Raw genomic sequence first — 19,690 nt, 5'->3', positions numbered from 1 at the left:
ATGGAAGAAAATATATGCGGAGATTGTAGTGTGCAATGATCAGTTGTTATTCTTGGATCCACTTTTGAGGCTTGGATAGGGTTGCTTTGTTTCAAACCAAAGGAATCCATCCTAAGGCCATTTCTTGCCATCTCACTTTTCAAATTCCCTGCAGTGTTTTCACCACTTTGAAGATCCTTATATATCTCCCCCTTTCCTTCTCTGCACACACTGATATTACATGACCATTAAACCCCCTGCTTTTTATTCCCCTCTCTCATGGCTGCATTTGTGTCCTGTCCTTCTTAATCGTTCACCACTTTCAGGTCTCTTCCATCTCTGCTTTCAATCAGTCCTCAAAACTCGCTTCTTCTTTACTGTCTCTCCTGGATCACCATAGGTAGAACCATTTTCAATGCTTTCCCAACTATCAGTTCTCCTCAGCCTCCAGAGTCAGGGGCAGCTGAGTCTGTGTAGACACCATACATTTAAAGTATGTGACTTCCTCCAAAGAATGATGGGAGTGTTCTGTGACTGCACTGGATGCTCCTAGCCAATCAGTAGCTGTTCAGCTCCATGGTACAATTCTCATAATCCCTGATCATTGACCATGCTAGCTGTGACTTGATATCCACAACACCTGGAGGGCACCACGTTGACTATGCCAGCTCTAGCATTTTGTGAGCAAATAACAATCCTTTACTGGGAGTGTGTGTCTGCCTCCCTGCTACCACTCATCTCTACCTGGGTCTCTCTCCCAACTTGTACATGTGCTGTGATCTTAAAACAGATGCCGTCCTGTGTATTCCACTGTCCTCAGATTTAGTTGGGACCAGGGAAAGGGCCTTCTCAGTGGCTGCACCCAAGTTTAGGAACTCTCTTCCAAGGGAGCCATATTGTTCATAGGTATCTTGAAGTCTAGGGAGGAAAGGCAGGGTATAAATGTTTTAAATAAATAAATACCATGTGGCCCCTTCTCTACAAGCAATCGCCTCTCTTTTGACTTGATTCTTCTGGAGGAATAATCTTTCTAGTCCCTATTGGTAACACTCCTTTCTTCCCTCATGTGCATGGAAGTATATGTAAAAAAAACCCACTAAAAAGTCCTGTGGCACTTTATAAAAGGTTAAAATATATTCATGCAGGATAGAGCATTCAAATAGGGTGATGTCCTATTTGTGGAATGCCCTCCCCTTATGTTAGGTACATTGTTGTTATTTTGGTGTGAACTAAAGACCTACCTGTTTACTCAGACTTTTGAGGTTTTTAACAAGTGGATGTTATTGCCCTGATATCCTTCAGATGTTGTTGGGTCTCTTGACTTCCAAAAGCTCTAGCCAGCATGGCCAATGGTTAAGGGGAAGGGTAGTCCAGCAACATCTGGAAGCCCACAGGTTCCCCTCCTGTTTTAGCCTCTTCCTCTGCTTTTAGTTGTCTTTGTTTGCCAGGGTTTCCAAGAACTAGTTTAAAAAAAAAATAGTGTACTTTATAATTTATTTTATGCCATACCACTGCCCTGGGATTAGTATTGATGAAAGACAGGTTATAAATCTTTTAAATAAGTAATTTTTAAATATATGTATATGTATACCATGGTGTGTAAGCTTCATTAGATGCATCTCTGATGTTCACGTGATCCAAAAGAACTGCGTTTGATGAAGGGGGCTCAAGTCCATGCAAGCTAATGTCATGAATATATTTGTTAGTCTTTGGGGTGCCAAAGGATTATTGGTTGGCTTTGTTGCAGCAAACTATGGCTGCTCTGCAAGTCTGCTCATAAGAAAGTCTCACTATGCTCAATAGGGCTTATTCGCAGTTAAAAGCGTGTAATGTACATGCCCGCAGACGTGCAGTGTAAACCCGTGGTTCCCCAAACGCGCTTGAACTCCAACTCCCATCAGCCCCAGGCAACAAGGCACATACCCAGGGACGATGGGAGCTGTGGTCCAGCAAAGTCTGGAGGTCCAAACCTTCACCGTTTCACATGTCTACTCAGAAGCAAGTAAGCTCAGCCAGATAAGTGAGCACTGCAGTCTAAGGCAGGTAATCCCTCTATTAAAATATAAACGCCCGAGTCTCAAAATTCACATCCGAGGCAGGGAGAGAGGAGCGAAGGTAGCAGTTCATACTTCGGCCACAGATATTTTCCCCATCCAGTTCCGCCTATGGTCACGTGCTCAGGAAGCGAGGCAAAGACGCCACGCTTTCCCCTCTTGCATCCGCAGTATCTCCTTCCGCCCGTAGTAAGTAGTCACGTGAGCGGATTTCTATGGAGGAGTGGGGAGAGGCGGCTCTCTTCGGGCCTTTCTGCTCAAATTCTCCCCCCTCCTTCGGGAGTAAACTTCTTTCGCTCGACAGCGCCCCCCGCGGCAAGGGCGGCAGCAGCAGCGCAGCCTCGGCCCTTTTCCCATCGAGCGTCGCTGCTTCAGGATGGCGCTGCTGCTGCTGTGCTGGCGTTGCCGGTCCGGCGTGCGATTAGGTCCCGGCGGAGCACCCGTCCCCGCCGCTTCCTTCTATGGAGCTTTCCCCCCTCCGGACCTTCGCCCCCACTGGGCGCTTAGGTGAGTAGTTACACGCGCAGAGTCGCCTCTTCAGGCGCTCCCCTTTAGTAGCGCCTGCCCCAATCCCCCCCGCCCCCTCTTTAGTCATTGGCTCCGCGCAAGTGGGAGTCCCCCGAGGACGGCAGTGGCCGCCTCCGCCCCTCTTCCTGGCCCGAATGGGGAACACGATCCCTACGTTCAAAGCCCATCCGCACGGGCTTCACCCAGGCTGATTGCGGCTTGGTCTAGAGGTGCAGCAGAACGGGGGGGAGCGGGCTGAAATGGGCTGCCACTCCAGGCTATGGCGGAGGGGCAAGCACATTTAGAACATGAACCCGCCCACGTAAAACAGGAACGATTCCCTGCGCTAAACCAGGGACGGGACCTGGCGCCCTCCGGGTGTTGTGTGGAGTCTCAACTCCCATCAGCCCCAGCCAGCACGGCTATTGGTCAGGGATGGCGAGATTTAGAAGGCCGACAACGTCTGAAGGACCACAGGTTCCCAACCCCTTAGTAAGCAAGCACACAAACAGCTGTCCTAGCATGCTAATTTCCGGAGGGGCAGACGTGTTAGTATGTTGGAGCAAATAAATCAATAAAGACTATTGTGTCACCTTATTAGGGCATATTATATATCAGAGGTTCTAAACCAAGCCTGCTTCTTGCTTTGCTTCTCCCTTACTTGTGGAGAAGTGTCTGTGGGTTTTGTGCAAGGGACCATTAAAAAAAATCCTGTACCATCTCAAGTAAGTACAATCTGTTGTACCATTTTATGTATGCGTATGTAAACTGAGGCTGGATGTACAGGTGCTGCAGAGTGAAGTGGTGGAATGGACCACATACATACAGATTGTGTGCAATTTTGAATGCTCTGCCATGTACAGCATAAGACGAGCCTGATGGATCACGCGTAAGGCCCATCTAGTCCAGCATCCTTTTTTTACAGTGGCCAACGAGATACCTGTGAAAGCAAGACCTGAATGCAAGAGCATTCTCCACTCCTGCAATTTTTGGCAACTGGTATTCAGAAACATACTGCCTCCCACAGTGAAGAGACAACCTTCGGGTTTAGTAGCCACTGATGGCCTTTAATCCTCTTTTAAAGACATTCAGGTTAGTGGCCATCACTGCCTCCTGTGGAAGCAAATTCCATAATTTAACTATGTGCTGTGTGAAGAATCACTTTCTTTTGTCTGTCCTGAATCTTCCAAAACTCAGCTTCATTGGATGTCCACTAGGGACATAAAAGAGGGATAAAAACTTTTCTGTATTCGCTTTCTCCATGCCATATATAATTTTATACACTTCTGTCATATTGCTTCTTACTTGCTTTTTCTTTAAACTAAAAACCCTAAAATAACCTTTCCTGGGAGGGAAGCTGCTCCATCCACTGATCATTTTTGTTGTTGCACTTTTTGGAGGGCACACAAGTTCTCTGCAGGATTTAAAAACAACACCCATTTCAGACAGAAGTCTGAAGCAAAGTTGGCTCCTGACTACATTATTCTACTTACAGAAATGCTTGGATTTATTTTGCTTTTAATGCAGGAAAACAATAGAAATGTGATTTTACACACACACACACCCTGAAATAAATGCAGCCTGATTCTGCAATTTCATTCTGCTGGATGAGGTTGGCTTTAGGCAAATCTTGAAGCAATATAATGGGTGGTACTATTTCATACAGCAGATGGAAGGAATAGCATTTTTAATGCAGCATTCATTCATTTAAAACAAACCTCAGCAAGGAGGTTGTAGCTGAGCCTACTTTCCCCCTAGTTTTAAAACTGTACTCCCAAGTGCAGTTTGTACAAAGTGCAGTTTGAAGTGGTGCTATTTTATTTTGCACAACGTGTAAAACAGCTCAAAGGCCACACTTGAGCTGGGTAAAATCCGTTCTTCCTTCCAAGATTGCTTAAGATTGTAACCTCTTTCATGACTGAAAATTAGTGAAAGGTGGGTTGGCTAGGGCTACCACTTTTATGGGGCATGGGTCATGTGCTATGAACTCAGGAGCCTTGGGGATGCTTGATTTTCCACATGAAATCGTTAAAACCGCAGGAGATCTGCCAAACACCAAAGTGACAGCCAGCTACTGCAACCAATAACAATGTATTATTGGGCTAGCTGAGCTTGGTGGAAGGGCATTTTCTTGCCTCGGTTGTTTCCTTTACAACATGCTCATAAGCACCCCTGAGGTTGTTCTAATTCTGGAGTTGATGTATCTTCTGTTTTAGCTGAGATATTTATAAGCTACTATTACGTTGTTTCTCATGTAAGCATCCTGGGTTAGTATCAGTAGAGGAGCTGTGAGCATTAATTACTTGTAACTGATAGGCCAATCAACTAAAGGCAGCAATCCTAACCCCCACTTACCTGGGGTGGTATTCAACGCTAGTCCTACTCAAAGTAGACCCATTAAAGTTAACAGACACGGCTAACTTAGGTTCATTAATTTCAATAGTTCTACTCTGAGTAGGACTGGGAGTAAGCCCCATTTATTTACTTTTGAATGGATAAGGTTAAGATAGCATTGTAAGTTTTAGTAGATCAATACACGTAGGCAGCTTTTACTGGTGGGGCTGAGACTAAACGGCACACTTTTTCTTTGTTCTGGTTTATTGCTGTAATTACCTAGGGAGACGATGGCTCTCTAGCACTGGAGGTGTTCAAGAGGCAGCTGGAAAGGCACCTGTTGGGTATGCTTACAGTTGGATTCCTGCATTGAACAAGGGGTTGGATGCAGTGGCCTTATAGACCCCTTCCAACTCTACTAGTCTATGATTCTATAAAGAATGAAAGAAAACATTAGCTTGCCTTTTTGCTTACCACAATCAGTTTCTAAGAGAAGAGCTCTCTCAACAGGAAGAAAATACAGTGAAGCTCCTGGATATAAAACGGAGAGATGCCCTTTTGGCATTCTGATTTTTAACTAAATGCAAATTTATTTAAATACAGTTGATCAATAATCTATCTAAATTGATTAACCAATTAAGCAAAGTTCTTTAATCACTTGACAGCCCCAACTGATAAATCTTAATAAGCCCGAGACTGCATTAACTGTATGCAGTTTGATAGCTTCCATTTTGTGATTGTGTGTATTAATAATTTGTACAATTTAAAAGGAAAGTCTTTCCTGTAATAATATAATTCCAGGACTCAAGACTATAAAAATATGCTTGCCCCTTTGCATTTCTGTGTCTCTCTACAGAAAACAAAAGTCTCAACTTTATTCTTCTGACAGCAGACTTAAAATGATAGTCTCATATTGTTAATCAAGGACAGCATCTGTTTAAGAAGGTATTTATTGTGATTCTCATTCATAGGCTTAAAAACAAATAGGTTTATGTGTGCTTTGGTAGGAATTAGAAATGGATAAAGTTATACAAGCACCTAATCTTCAGTTATTCCAAATTCCTATGGAAATTTGTTCCTTTTTTTGCATTGCAGGCACAAACAAGCTAGTTTGATGCTGTGCTATTACACTATGCATCCATCAGATGTAACTGATCCCCACAAATCTGTTATTAGCTATTGTAGTTGTACTTTCCTTTTTGTGATGTAAAGAGCATAAAATACTTCTGACAATAGCGCTCAGACTTGAATGGGCTTCTCTTTGTTCCAGACCACCAGCGTACCAATTCTCTGCAAAGGCAAATTCCAAGAAACCGCTCTCTGCTTTGGTTTCAAAAGTCAAATACATGAACGAGAAGTATAAAAAGTATTTGGAAAGAACATTCCCACGTTTCTATCAGCTGTATTCATCTTTTTTGAAAGGTGGGTTTTCACTGGAAGAAATAAGGGCAGCTCATAAAACCTTTGTGCATGTTTCATAATTCCAGCAGCAATGTGATACCGTAAGAACGAATCACTTTTATAAATATTGATTTTAAAGTAGTTTCTTCATTTCTAAGCTGTCCCTAGATGGAGGCTCCTTATCACCTTGCTTATCTTCTGGGTGCTGTTTCAAGTGTAAGGACAGGAATAGCTAAGGCTTTCACTACAGTGAGACTATATGGGGGGAAAACAAGTTCTTGTAGTAATAACTGATGGAGTTTGTACAGTTGTCTGTGTACACGTAGGCCCAGTTCGGCTGTAATGGGAAACCATAGCTCCATGCTATGAGAATGAGCCACAGGAAGCCTCAGCCATGCATCCTCACACACCTCATGTCGTCTTATTTTTTTCTGCCTGTAAGGAAGAGGTTGAAAGTGTCCATTTTTTATTTTAAACAAATTGTGGTTTGGTCCAATTTTAGAGAACTGTGTTGTTGTTTGTAAAAAAGCTGTGATTTGTGGGAACAAGCCAGAATCTGAACCCATGGTTTTATCCTGATCTGTTCTCACATCTAGTCTAGCAAAGCAGAATTCCTTAAGTTTGGAATTACAAGGAATTGTATTTGTTTAAAATTTGGAACAAAAGAGCTCAAAATAAGAGGGGAGAGAATTGTAAGCTTGAGGCTCACTGTAGCTTGTTCCTATAGTGAGAAAACATCATTTCCCCACTGTGTCTGAACCAGTCCACAGTGTAATTTTGATTGGGAGGGGAAAATAACATGTTAAGGTTCTGGGTGAAGGCAATTCTGTGTACATCTAACTAAACTATAATTGTAGTAGGGAAAGGCTGGAGTGAGAAGACTTAAAGTGAACCTTTGTGGACAAAGGCAGTGGGTCCTGCAGGGTGATTGGAGAGAAGGGAGTAGTAATGTGCTGGAAGGTCCATGAGTAAGAGGCATAGCAAGAGAGATCACATCACACCAGTGTTGTTCGACCTACACTGGCTTCCAGTTGTTTTCCGAGCCCAATTCAAGGTGTTGGTATTGACCTTTAAATCCCTATACGGTTTCGGCCCAGTTTATCTCACGGAGCGCCTTCAACGCCACCAATTATGCCGCCCGACAAGATCGGCCACACAGGGCCTTCTCTCAATCCCGCCAACAAAAACAGCCAGATTGGCGGGTACTAGAGAGAGGGCATTCTCAGTGGCGGCCCCCACTCTTTGGAACTCCCTCCCACAAGATCTCCGGCATGCCTCTTCCCTAAATTTATTTCGGAAAGCCTTAAAGACCTGGCTTTTTCAGCAGGCCTTCGGGGTATCCGGGGAGGGTTAATCAATATAATTGTAATGCCTCCTACCCAGTTTTAATATTGTTGTTGTAGATCTATTGTTTTTATTGTATTACTGTATTTTATTAATTGTATTTTAATAATTTTGTAAGTCGCCTAGAGTGGCCATTGGCCAGATAGGCGACGAAGAAATTAAATTTATTATTATTATTATTATTAGAGGTTAGGAGACTTTATCCCATTATCTCTCACTTCTTATGAGAAGTCCTGGATGGTGTACAATGGCTGTGTTATCCTTGTAACAACTCCGATATAGGTTAGGCTGTGAAAAACCATGGAAGTGCCAAGGAGTTTGGCTTTCCACATGTCCTGACCCTACGAAAGTGCAGAAAATGATTTACTTGCCAGAGTCTTACAAAAAGAGGACAGGAACAAGAAGAGGCAGAAGAACCAAAATAGACCATAGAGAGGTCAGTCAAGGCAACGGATTGAAACACTGTCTCATATAGAAAGAGTTAGGAATGTTCAGCAACATCCGGCAGGCCAAAGATTCCCCAGCAGTGCTCTGTTCTCAGATGAAAGGGTAAAAAACTTGGGAAGGACTTTGGCATGGGGTTGAGAGTTCATGGAGAACAGAGTTTTGAAACATATATGAAAATATTTCTATTATTTTGCACAGGATTTAAGATATTCTTTTCAGAAGCAAAAGAAATAAGAAGAATAAAGGGAAACATGTCACGTAAAAACATCAAGTTTCATCAACTTCCATACAGGGAGATGGAGAGGCTAAGACAGGTAGGCTTTTATTTTGGGCTTTCTATTTCTTGTTTAATTCATAAGAATGTGCAGTATTTGAACTGCACTGTGTTTTGGAGTTAACAAATCAAATTGATTTTGGGCAAAACTTTGTGGTTCCCACAGTTGTGCAGCGGTCCTTCTTCCTACATGAGGACTTATCCTAAAATGTTCTAGCGGTCTAACAGCCCTCCTAGCTTGCACATTGAAGAGCTTCACAAGATAATCCAACCGAGAGGAAAAAAATGTTCAACTCTGGGACATTCACGCATTGGAAGCATGTTTCCTTCTGTTGGATATGATGTTGATTTGCTGAAGTTGGTTTCATTCAATCCCACCCCATATATACGGTCTGCCTAGTAAACGTCGCAAGACGTCACCCTAAGAGTCGGAAACGACTCGCACTTCAAGTGCGGGGAAACCTTTACCTTTACCTTTTTAATGTGGGAGGACACTCCTCCTGAATATATACAGATCAAAGAGATAACTTCATGGACGGAACTGCTGTTTTTAATAGAAGAGGAACACAGAAATAAAGAAATCCACTGCATCAGAGTAGCCAATCCTTACCTTCCTTCTCCTAATCTCCCAACTGGGATTTATTTCTTTTATTTTTAACCAGACTTCCCTTCAAGGAGTATTGACGGTGTACATGGTCCCTCTCTCTTTGTATCAACACAGTTACATAAGGCAGATTAGGATGCATGTGTATGTGTGTAGAGAGACTCCCCAAGATCACCCAGCAAACTTCTACCCTGCCCCACTACACTATGCTGGCTCTCATTGAGAGTCTGAATTGGAAACCATGGATCATGCATAACTTGTCTGACAATCAACTATACTAATACAAATATGCAGGCTAATATTTACTGAATCTAAGATTAAGAAAGAAATCTCTGTGCTTCAACAAAGGCAAATAAACCAGTACAAAGTCTGGCAGGTCTGCTTGACTTTCTGATCCGATTTTATAATTTTCTTCATTGCCAGAACTTACCATACAACATCTGACAGTCAGACTTGAATGACGAGCTTTTGCTTTCATGCCCACCATTCAGTTCTATGGAGAACCAGGTATTTATGAATAGCACAGAGAGCCTTCCTACCTGTTACATGTAAAAATAACTCAGGATTTCTAAGAACCTACTTCTTATGTTCCTAAGAACTTAATCTTTGCTTTAAATTTCCTCTTCCAAATTTGAAACTTTAGGACAAAACTGTCATGTTTCCTTCTAGTACACACCTGAGCCTGCAGTGTATTTCCCCCCACCCCCAGTGGTCAAAATAGTAGCAAGTTAAAATATTAAGGGACTTCTCTCTGAGGTTTTTCAATAACAGTCATTGCTGGGCCTTCTTTTCCAATGCCCCCCAAGCCTCCTGCAGGCTTTTCCAGGTCTTTGCTACAGGCCTGAGTATATGTTGGCAAAGGTATCATACTGACTTGGAACAAGAAATTATATAACTCCCAAGAAAGACCCCTTCTTGGAGTGGGCTTCGAGTAAAGGTTCAAGCTGAACTGAGAGAGTATACTTACAACCATGTGAGTCAATAGATGCCAAATCTGTAAATGCTGAAACCAGTGGATATCCCCTAATTTCGCTATACCACGAGAAGTTAGCCATTTTCCAGGATGTCTTTTAAACTCAAATAACTTTCCTTGCATCTAGTTACCATAAAAGCATGCTGCCTCTACCAAAGACTGAATCAGAAGTTTAGAGAGCCAATTACTCTTTCAACACCTTAACTTCAAATACATGAACATATTGTGCTGGAAAGTTCTGGACCTTGACAGATAAAACGGCCACCAATATCTTTGAGGAATAAAGAACCGGAATAAAGAATCCTCCCCACCTCCTTCTCTTGGACTCAGTATTCATTCTCTGCAATTGTAATCTAATTAATAAGGTATCTCAATTGAGCTGCTGTAATGATACAGTGACAAGTCTGTAACTACAAGATCATCTTGTCTGTTTTAGTAAAGACTGTTTATTTAATCCTTTCTATTTTACCAAATGCCCATTCGGCCACGAAGCTTATTGGGTGACCTTGGGCCAGTTTCTCTCTCTCAGCCTAACCTACCTCACAGGGTTGTTGCAAAGATAGTCAGGAGGGGAAGAATCATGTTTGTATGCCACCTTGGAGGAACAGTGGGATATAAATGTAATCATATAAATAAATAAATTGGCTTGTCTAATGTATTTTGCCAGGAATGCAACTGTTTGATTCAAATTTCTATAGCCAAAACCTGAAATAAATAAAAAAGGGAAGCAATGTTATTTTGATCACTGCTATTCTTCCCACTAACAAAAGCTAACAGCTGTTCCAAATGAGCAGATCTTTTATAAGCTTAGACATTAGCCAGCTTTTGCCTTTCAAGTTGCGAGATATGGCCACTGATCAGGCATCAGCTTGAGTGAATTTATAGCTTTTCTAACGTTCAGTGATACCTTCAACATTGCCAGTTCAGATTTGTAATAAATATTTTTTCTGTATACTTCAGAGGATACTTGTAAATTGTAAATCATTTCTTCTGTGAGCAGTAAAAAATCCTGGCATTAGGCTAAATTGTCCAAGTTTGCACATTTCAGAAACCTGTCAGGGCCAAGGGCCTCATCACCAGTACCAACAGCATTAGAAAGAACAGCTTGGGTCTAGGATATCTTAAGGATCATATGAGTCCTTATACCTCACCCTGATCACTGAGATCATCCAGAGGAGCACTGTTAGTTGTCTCCCCGGTTACAGAGGCCCAGCTGGCCTCAACCAGAAGTCAGGCATTCAGTGTCGTCAATCCCATGCTGTGGAACGCTCTTCCAGCAGAGACTCAGCAGGTCATCCTTGCTTTTGACTTTTAGGCATCTCTTGAAGAATTTTTTGTGCCGACAAGCCTATGGAACGGTTTAATCATTTCTTGAGTAGCCAACCATTGTAATGATTGTTTTGTATCACTTTTAAAGGTTTTTTATGTGGCTGTACACCACCCTGATGTTTTGTGAGCGGCTGGTATATATAAACACTTTTTATAAATAAATAAAAGTTCCTCTAGGCAGACAAAAGTCCCTAAATTATCATTTCTCCTATAGATGGGTTGAATTTGAGTACAATTTCTCTGTAGAGAAGAATGGATAAAAACAGGGTTCTTATTCTTGAAAGATTTCTGTCCAAACATTTTTTTAAAAACAAAGGAAAGTTGAAGTAGGGCAGCTTGGCCCCCTTTTGTCCAATGCAGTGAGTTGTGTTGCAAGAAGAAAATACTGCCATTTTAATAATTAGCTTCCAAATAGGATGCTATAGCATCCATGATCACTAAGCCTGTGAAGGAGAAAAACAGAATTGTCACTTTCAATGCTTTGAGGCAGTGATGCCTTGCATGTCACTGCTCTATCAATCCCTTTACTTGACCTTTCCTCACAGTTACTGTAGCTTTAGGTCTGTGCATGGCGGCTCTACTAACTAAGCATTTTTGAAGTTTCGCAGAGATGTGATCAAGGCCATTCCAGTTGGGATTCTCTCTCTTCCACCCTTTGCCAACTACCTGGTTCTTTTGCTCATGTAAGTACATCCTTGTGCCTGTTCAGAGGAAGGGTCGTTGCACTTCTGTGAATGTGTAAATGCTTGACTGGAGACCTTAGTAACGTCAGTCAATAGGAGTGGTGTTTTTAATCTCTTTTCCTCTCCTCACTTACACGTGCTGTTCCCGACTCTTTGTTGAAGAGATTGTTGCAGTACAGCTGTGTGTTTTAGCAGCTACAAAAATAGACAGCGAAAGACCATTCATATCTTAGCAGAGAAAAAAAAATCAAGCACTGAATTTTCTGAGTCTGTGCTTCACTAGTCATAGTTCCATGTTCTTGAATCATCTGTTGCTCCTGCCTAGGCTCTAAAGGATTTTTTCTTTTGCTGTTTTCTCTGTGGAACGTCTGGATGGCAATCCAGAGTATAGCAACGATGCACCCACAATGTACCCACCCAGATTTCTCTGAAAGTTTGCCCTCTCTGTTGTTTTTCCTCAACAGAACTGCTGAAGTCCTTTAAAATCCCAGAGGTTTTTTTAACTGTTGGGGGGCTTTGGGAGAGAGTTACTTAAAGGAACACTTATATGCGTGAGTGCTGCTGTGCTCACCTTTAAACGGCTTCTTACCCCTTCTCTGTTCCAAAACCGGCTTTTCAACTTGGGAGTTAAAAACAAGTTAAGGAAAAATTTACTTCTGTATGGTGCTTGCTCCTAAAGGCCCTAGATCACAGCCCTAGCATGCCACATGGACTTAGCAATACAGTATTTTAATGCAGAATTTAACAAGAAGCAGATTATACTACAACTAACAAAACGGCTCTCTAAAAGCCTACACTGCTTGGTATGTACAGTTCATTATAAGAAACTAGGATTACTTAGACAAAATTTAAGACTATATCCAAGGCAGCAACTGGTTCCAAAATTCCACAAATGGATTCTGAAATTGACCCTTTTCTTATATGCTCAATGTTAATTTTAATCCTTTTCCTTCAAACATCATATATCATTCAAACAAATGCAATTAACATGCACGTATGTTTAATAGCAACTGTGGGAAGCCTGATAATATAAAAATGGTCCAGTTTCTAATGTAGATTGCTTTGAATTTTCCTATCCCCTCCCTCTTCATTGCTAAATTTCATTTAGCTACAATTAAGTTTCTTGATAGAAATATTTTGGAAGAGCCATCTCATATACATAACCTAAAAGAGCCACAAGTGGGCTGAATCTAGTAAATGCATTTGATGTTAATGAAAAACCTGGGTAAATAGGTTTGATGAGAATGGTGGTATCAGGTAAAATCTCCCTGGAGATTTTTTTCCTTTCTGCAGACAGGAAAAGCTCTCAGTTGCCTGACTTCTTGAAGGCATGGGGAATTGCATTGAAAGATTTCAAATTTCCAGGTAAATTTCGTAAGGGAGAAAATGGTCTATTGGCTATCCTTAAAATTTCAGCTTTCAGTTTATAAAAAATAAAAGCATGCATGTTCTTTGCACTTCTCACAGTGAAGATAACTTGAAAGTGTGTGGGCAAGGTCTGGTTAAATTTCCAGAAGCAAAGTTCACCAGGACTTTTTTGTTAAGGGCTGAGATTTTAGCTCTTGCCCTTGACCAGCAGAAGCAGTCAAAATTGTATGAAATGGGGAGAAATTGCAAAATTGATAGAAGCTGCAAAAGGCAGATCAGCTTCCCATGGCCAAGGTTTGGGTGTTCTTTAATGCGTAATACATACGGCCCTCAAGCTGTCATTGCTGTTCCATGTTTTGGAAATGTATACCTTCTTCTGGACAATCTCTCCTTTCCAAGGTATCTGTTCCCAAGACAACTCTTGATACGCCACTTCTGGACTTCCAAACAGCAAGCCGAGTTTCTGGACACCTACCACAATATGAGAAAGGAGGCATACACTGAAGTGGTTGATGGTCTAATGCAACTATCTCACTCCCTAGCTGATCAACAACTTCGGAAACAGATGCTAGATCTCTGCAAAAAGGTATCTAATTACCAACTAGTCCCAGCTGGCAGAAAAACAGTCTTTGGTAATGGTGAAGCAGAACATTGAGGAAGGGTGTAATGATTACAGCCGGTGATGACAGCAAGCAGGGACTTCTCATTTGTTGCTCTGATAAAATATGATCAGAGATCAGTTAGCAGGACTGGTTTGGTTCAGGATTTTACATGCTCACATCCTCCTTTATTCTTGGAAAGCAGTATGGTGCTTTTCTATTACCAATGGTATATATCTTGATTTTCAAGGTGCAGGAAGGCTTTCACCCAGACATAAAAGACCTTAAAGCTGCGAGGACCTTATTTGTGGGACATCCCTTTGGCATCCAGCGACTCAGGGTACAGCAGGTGGTAAGTGCAATTCCAGAAATTAAATGGGATTATAGCAATGGCCTGGCCAAATCCGTGACTGCTAACTGACTCCCCATGTTTTGACTGAGAGGCTTAGAAAACTGAGACTATGCATCTTCCCAACTATAAATCTTAAGGTGGCACAGATAAGAGCAAGTAGTTTTTTTGGAAACTGCTGCATTTGTTGACCTGTTGATCCAGGCTGCCTTTTTATTTTTTTTCGAGAGGGAGGAACATAACCTGCCTTTATTCCACATTTTGATCTGGAGAGCTGGGCAAGCTCTGAAAGCTTTACGGACTGCCTCATGCACTTTAATTCCATGCTTGTCTCTTCTTCCTCTTCAGAAAGTTCTGAGTCGTGTTTTGTTCCTAACCCCTCGCTTGCCATCTCTGTTCCTGAGATACCGCTTGCAGAACCACTTGTCAGAGCTGCACCACCTGGACCAGGCAATGCTGAAACTAGGAGTGGGAGAACTAAGCGATGAGGAAGCGCAAGCGGTGAGGTGAAACTGTAACACAGCGTAGTAAGCTGAAGTATTTTCACGGCTAGTTAGGAACTGGCTATGCCTAAGTTAGTTCTCGCATGCTCCAACTGTAACCTTAAAGACTAAACGCATCTATTATGGCACAAAAGCTTTTGTGACTCAGTCCACAAATTGTGCTACTGCAGAATGCCATTGCTGCCCTTTCTAGAAATCCTGCGTAAGTAACATTCATGTCACTTTCTCCGGTCATGTAGAATATCCTCTGTTGAATGAGGACAGTATGAACGACTTAAACAACACAGCTCCTTTCGTTTTGAAGCAAAAGCCTCTTTGATCCAACAGAATATTTATTTATTTATTGTACTTATATACCGCCCCATAGCCGAAGCTCTCTGGGCGGTTTACAGTAACTAAAAACATTAAAACAAATATACAAATTTAAATACACATCTTTTAAAAACAATTTAAAACACAATTTAAAAATTAAAATTTACTTCCATTCCCTCCTACAGGCTTGTTACATCCGTGGCTTGAATTCTGTTCACCTCAGCCCATTGCTGTGCCGGCTGTGGCTGACCCAATGGCTAACACTTTCCTGCTCACTGAAAGGTAACACTGGCTGAATTCTGCCAAGTGAGGCTTCTCTTAGAACTCTTCTTGGATCTCTGTCACATGCAAGTAGCCTAGAAGCAGTTGGATTCTCCTGATCTGTCCCACCTTAATTTTGCTGATGTTAACATGTAGAATCTGTTCGTCTTGATTCCCCTGTTCATATGCACATTATTTGGCATTGTGAGACCTGTTCCCCATGCCATATAAAGAGGATGTGTATAAAGTGAAGACTGCTAAAGGTTATGAAACTTAACATTAATGAGGTGCTAAGAAAGGGTACCCATGGCAAAGTCAAACTCCATAACTACCACACGTCTCTAGACTGAAGTGGGGACCCTTAAATAATAGTTAGTATTACAAATAACAGTGGTTATGTAACACTGCTGTCTGGTTAGGGGACTTCCTATATGCTGCTCTTAACAAGCCCTTTGACTGGGTTTGTGTATGCTGTACTGTTAGGTTAATAGAAGTGCACAAACTGCAATTCTAAAAACTACAGCTGTCATTCTGAATAAAAATTGTAGCTGTTCCATTCCTACCTCCACGCCTGATTCCAGAGTACCTTTAGTGGACGTTTGCTTAGCTGTGTGGTATTTCTGTTGCCGGATCCATCTTGTCCCCCCATGTTATTTAATGGAAATTACAGCTGGTGCAGAATGCGGCGGCATGTCTGATTAAGAACAGCCGTCGCCGTGATCATATCACTCCGGTGTTAGAAGATCTACACTGGCTACCAGTTGTTTACCAAGCCCAATTCAAGGTGTTGGTGTTAACCTTTAAAGCCCTAAACGGTTTCGGCCCAGTTTATCTGAAGGAGCACCTCCAGCATCACCAAATATGCCGCCTGACGAGATCAGCCACTCAAGACCTTCTCTCGGTCCCACCAGTTAAAACAGCTAGGCTGGTGCAGACCAGAGAGTGGGCATTTTCAATTGTGGCCCCCACCCTCTGGAACTCCCTGCCTTATGATCTTCGCCATGTTCCCTCCCTGGTAGGCTTCCGCCGGGCTTTAAAGACCTGGCTATTCAGGCGAGCCTACAGGATCTCTGGGGCGGACTAGTTTATTTTGGTATGAAATATGGGTAGTTTTAGATTATTAGTGATTGTTATATGTGTATTTTATCTTTTTAATGTACGTCGCCTAGAGTGGCCATTACTTCGGCCAGATAGGCGACTCAGAAATAAAATTTTACTTACTTAATGTTTATATGAAGGTGTTTGGAGTGATCATCAGGGCATTTGGAGATGCATCTTCAATTTTACTCCATGAGCCTTCATCAAATATCCTGACACTCAGCACTCTTCTGTCCTTTCCATTATAATACCGGGCCAAGTTCAAGGTTCTGGTTTTGGTGTACAAAGCCCTATACAGCTTGGGACGAAGATACCTAAAAGACCGTATTACCCCTTATATACCCAGTCAATCACTGCGCTCTGCAGGTGAGGCCCTCCTGCAGATACCATCTTATCAGGAGGTTCGTTCTGTACAATATAGGAAACGGACCTTTAGTGTGGCGGCACCTACCCTGTGGAATTCCCTCCCCTTGAATATTAGGCAGGCGCCATCTCTGCTATCTTTTCGGCGCCTTTTGAAGACTTTCCTCTTTCAACAAGCCTTTTAAGTTGAGACCTATCCCAGTCTACGTCTGTTAGAATTGCGTTTAATATATCTTTTAATATCTTTAACCCTTTTTTAAAAAAGATGTTTTTAAAGGTTTTTTTTTAATGTTTTTAACGTTGTTTTGTTTTAATGTATTTTAAGGTCTTTTTATGATGTTTTAAAGTGTTTTTAGTGTTTCTGTTTGCCGCCCTGGGCTCCTGCTGGAAGGAAGGGTGAGGTACAAATAAAATAATAAATAATCATGTGAAGCTATACAGGTGCTTAATCAGTGGCTGGGATTGGTAATGGTCTGAGTGAGGGCCGGTAAACTGACAGTGAATCCCTACAAAGACAGGGTTGTGCATTGATGCTTTCTGTGGCCAACAGCTAGGTGATTGGCATTTTCTGGATGGGGTTGCACTGCCCCCAAAGGATCATGTTAATAAGCTGAGGGTTCTCAGTTCCACACTGTCACTTGAGGCAAGAGTCCCAGTGTCCAGCTATGGTTGTTCCGGGACAGTCTGACCCCAGTAATCTCCAGACTTGACTACTGTAACATATTATATGTAGGGCTGCCCTTGAAGACTGGATTGGTGCAGTGGCATGAAACCATACAATACTAGTCTTGAAAGATGTGCATTGGGTGCTTATTCATGTCCCTGATCCAAGGCTTTGGTTTATAAGGCCTTAAACAGCTTGGAACCCAGTAACCATGGAAATTCTTTTTGCCATACCATCTCCTCATGAAGTTTGGGAGGATGCAACTCTGCATAGGGCCTTCTCAGTGGCAGCATCCTGACTCTGGAACATTCTGCCCGAGATTAGGCTGGGTTCTGACATTGATGACCTTTTGGTACCAGGCAAAATCTTTTCTTCTTCAGGCCTTTAAAAACTTCTATGATAGATGTAGGGAACACTTGTATTAGTTTTTAACCTGCTTTGGTTCTGTTTGGAATGACGGGATTATTTTTATGGATGATGTTTGTTGTGACTCTTCCTGTGACAGTTTGTAGTAAAGGGGTGGATATGAAGCTCAAATAGATGCTCTTCTCTTTTCAGATTCTGAAGCTTCACTCTTGGCACATGGCATGGTCTTACTTTCTACCAACTTCCCCTCTTCCTCCAAGGGCTGACTGAGGGCAGCCCTTCCTGGTGCACCACTTCTGAAGAGAGATTGTGACAGTGACTCTTAGTTGAAGCAGAAGGGGGAATGGATTTTTGCTTACACTAATATATAATAACCAAGAGTCCAGTAGGAGATCTCTCTCCAACCAAAGTTTTAGCCGTGAGAGGAAACAATGCATTACTATGAATATTCCTCCTCCTGCTCTAGAGAGATACAGGAGAATTGCCAATATGGCACTAGGGAAAATGCCAGCATGTCCACAAGATTTGTTTAAATGTGGCTCAGTAACAACTTCATAGGCCCAGCATGATTCCATGCTTATTTTCAATACTTATATTATAATCCAGTACACACTTACCTGGAAGTAAGTCCCATTGAACCCAATGGAGCTTACTTCTGAGTGGACATGTATTGGATTGCAGCCTTAGACGTTCGCAAAAATATCTGCTAAAGAAGGTACTGGCTGTAGCTGGTATTTTCCTGATATTGTGAAAGGCATCCGGTAACAAATCTGCCATGAGTTTCCTTCATTAAAGGATATTTTTAATTTTACAATGCTGACTGGAGAGCTCAGTAACTTTTTGCTGGACTTTCATAGTGCATTGTAAGAATGAGATCTCAATTATTTTCAGAACTGCAACTTTGTTTGAAATACTACTAGTGATTGAGCTTGTGCTGGAAAAAACCAGCAATGCTCTCATCACATGGGCATTATGAAACATGCATTTCATATTGGTAGATGTGGAATTCAGCAGGATAGTTGTGATAGTTACACATTTATACAAAGCAAGTTAATTTAATTATCTGTACCAAAAGCACTTAAATCTCTGTCTGTGCCTCTAAGTCTTAAGTTCTACAACCACGATACTTAAAAGCAAGTGAAAAAAAGAAAGAAAAGAAAAAAGCCAGGTCTTGCACTCCAGAAGCTGAAATTCTGGCCAGAAAAGTATAAATTGTGTGTGTGTGTGTGTGGTATACTACAGGTTGAATCAGTTATTGTAAATGCATGAGAAATCCTTAGAAGTAAATGAATGTCTATCGATACTGTACCTGATATGTAAATATTCTATTAAAGATGGCTAATAAAGGACAATCTCACAATTTACCTGGAATCTTCAAAATGTTGTTTGACCCGTCTCATGGCTTGGTTGCAGGAGTCATTGTACTTGCACAGCAACGTAACAGGATTGAAATTATGGATCTTAAACTGACAGCCATGCTGCTGGGATCATGAAAGCTACTGAAATTTTCCTTTCCCAATCATGGGGTAGCTTACGTAGCATACAGGTAAGGGCCATGGTCAGCACGCACTATACCTCAGTTCTTTGTAACTAGGACTTAAGAATTCCCCTGCCAAGAAAGGATGCAGATGCTGCTGCCTGCCAGGAATGAGTTTCCTTTAGCTGCAGCAGACACAGCTTGTGCTTCTGCAACTAATTTCAACACTGTAGCAGCAGGCTTTAACTGTAGCAGCAGGCTTTCCCCCACTGATGTTTCACCACGAAGATAGATACACCCCACTTGCTACAAAAAAAGGTCAAGCCAGTTCTTCAAGTTGCAAAAACTGCCTTAGAGTGTACCACTATTCAGTGGTCTGGTACAAATGGTAGTGCTCTCAG

The 19,690-nt window shown here is 41.9% G+C and overlaps 1 protein-coding gene and 1 long non-coding RNA gene across 7 annotated transcripts; one reads left to right on the top strand and one right to left on the bottom strand.

The window, feature by feature from the left end:
* Positions 1-2,567, bottom strand: LOC133379524 (uncharacterized). Its single transcript, XR_009761193.1, has 3 exons — positions 1,571-2,567; positions 1,221-1,439; positions 1-897 (listed from the first exon to the last, which is right to left on the bottom strand). It is a non-coding gene; the product is annotated as an uncharacterized LOC133379524 (long non-coding RNA).
* Positions 2,209-19,192, top strand: LETMD1 (LETM1 domain containing 1). 6 transcript variants are annotated; one of them, XM_061614967.1, is made up of 10 exons: positions 2,452-2,540; positions 3,466-3,632; positions 6,145-6,296; positions 8,265-8,380; positions 11,847-11,929; positions 13,697-13,883; positions 14,147-14,248; positions 14,594-14,746; positions 15,246-15,342; positions 18,005-19,192. In XM_061614967.1, exons 2-10 carry the CDS (start codon positions 3,601-3,603, stop codon positions 18,076-18,078), a joined length of 996 nt encoding a protein of 331 aa, XP_061470951.1. In that variant the 5' UTR covers positions 2,452-2,540; positions 3,466-3,600; the 3' UTR covers positions 18,079-19,192. The 6 variants fall into 6 exon arrangements, 5 of the variants coding, with proteins under 5 accessions (XP_061470950.1, XP_061470951.1, XP_061470954.1 ...); XM_061614970.1 differs by lacking the exon at positions 3,466-3,632 and adding an exon at positions 5,731-5,819 and having other exon boundaries at positions 2,471-2,540; XM_061614969.1 differs by lacking the exon at positions 2,452-2,540 and adding an exon at positions 5,731-5,819 and having other exon boundaries at positions 3,617-3,632.
* The last annotated feature ends 498 nt before the right edge of the window (positions 19,193-19,690 follow it).

This window comes from Rhineura floridana, chromosome 3 (assembly GCF_030035675.1).
Source record: "Rhineura floridana isolate rRhiFlo1 chromosome 3, rRhiFlo1.hap2, whole genome shotgun sequence".
Lineage (NCBI taxonomy): Eukaryota > Metazoa > Chordata > Lepidosauria > Squamata > Rhineuridae > Rhineura > Rhineura floridana.
The sequence above is the reverse complement of the archived record's forward strand: the minus strand, read 5'-3'. Positions and strand labels throughout refer to the sequence as shown.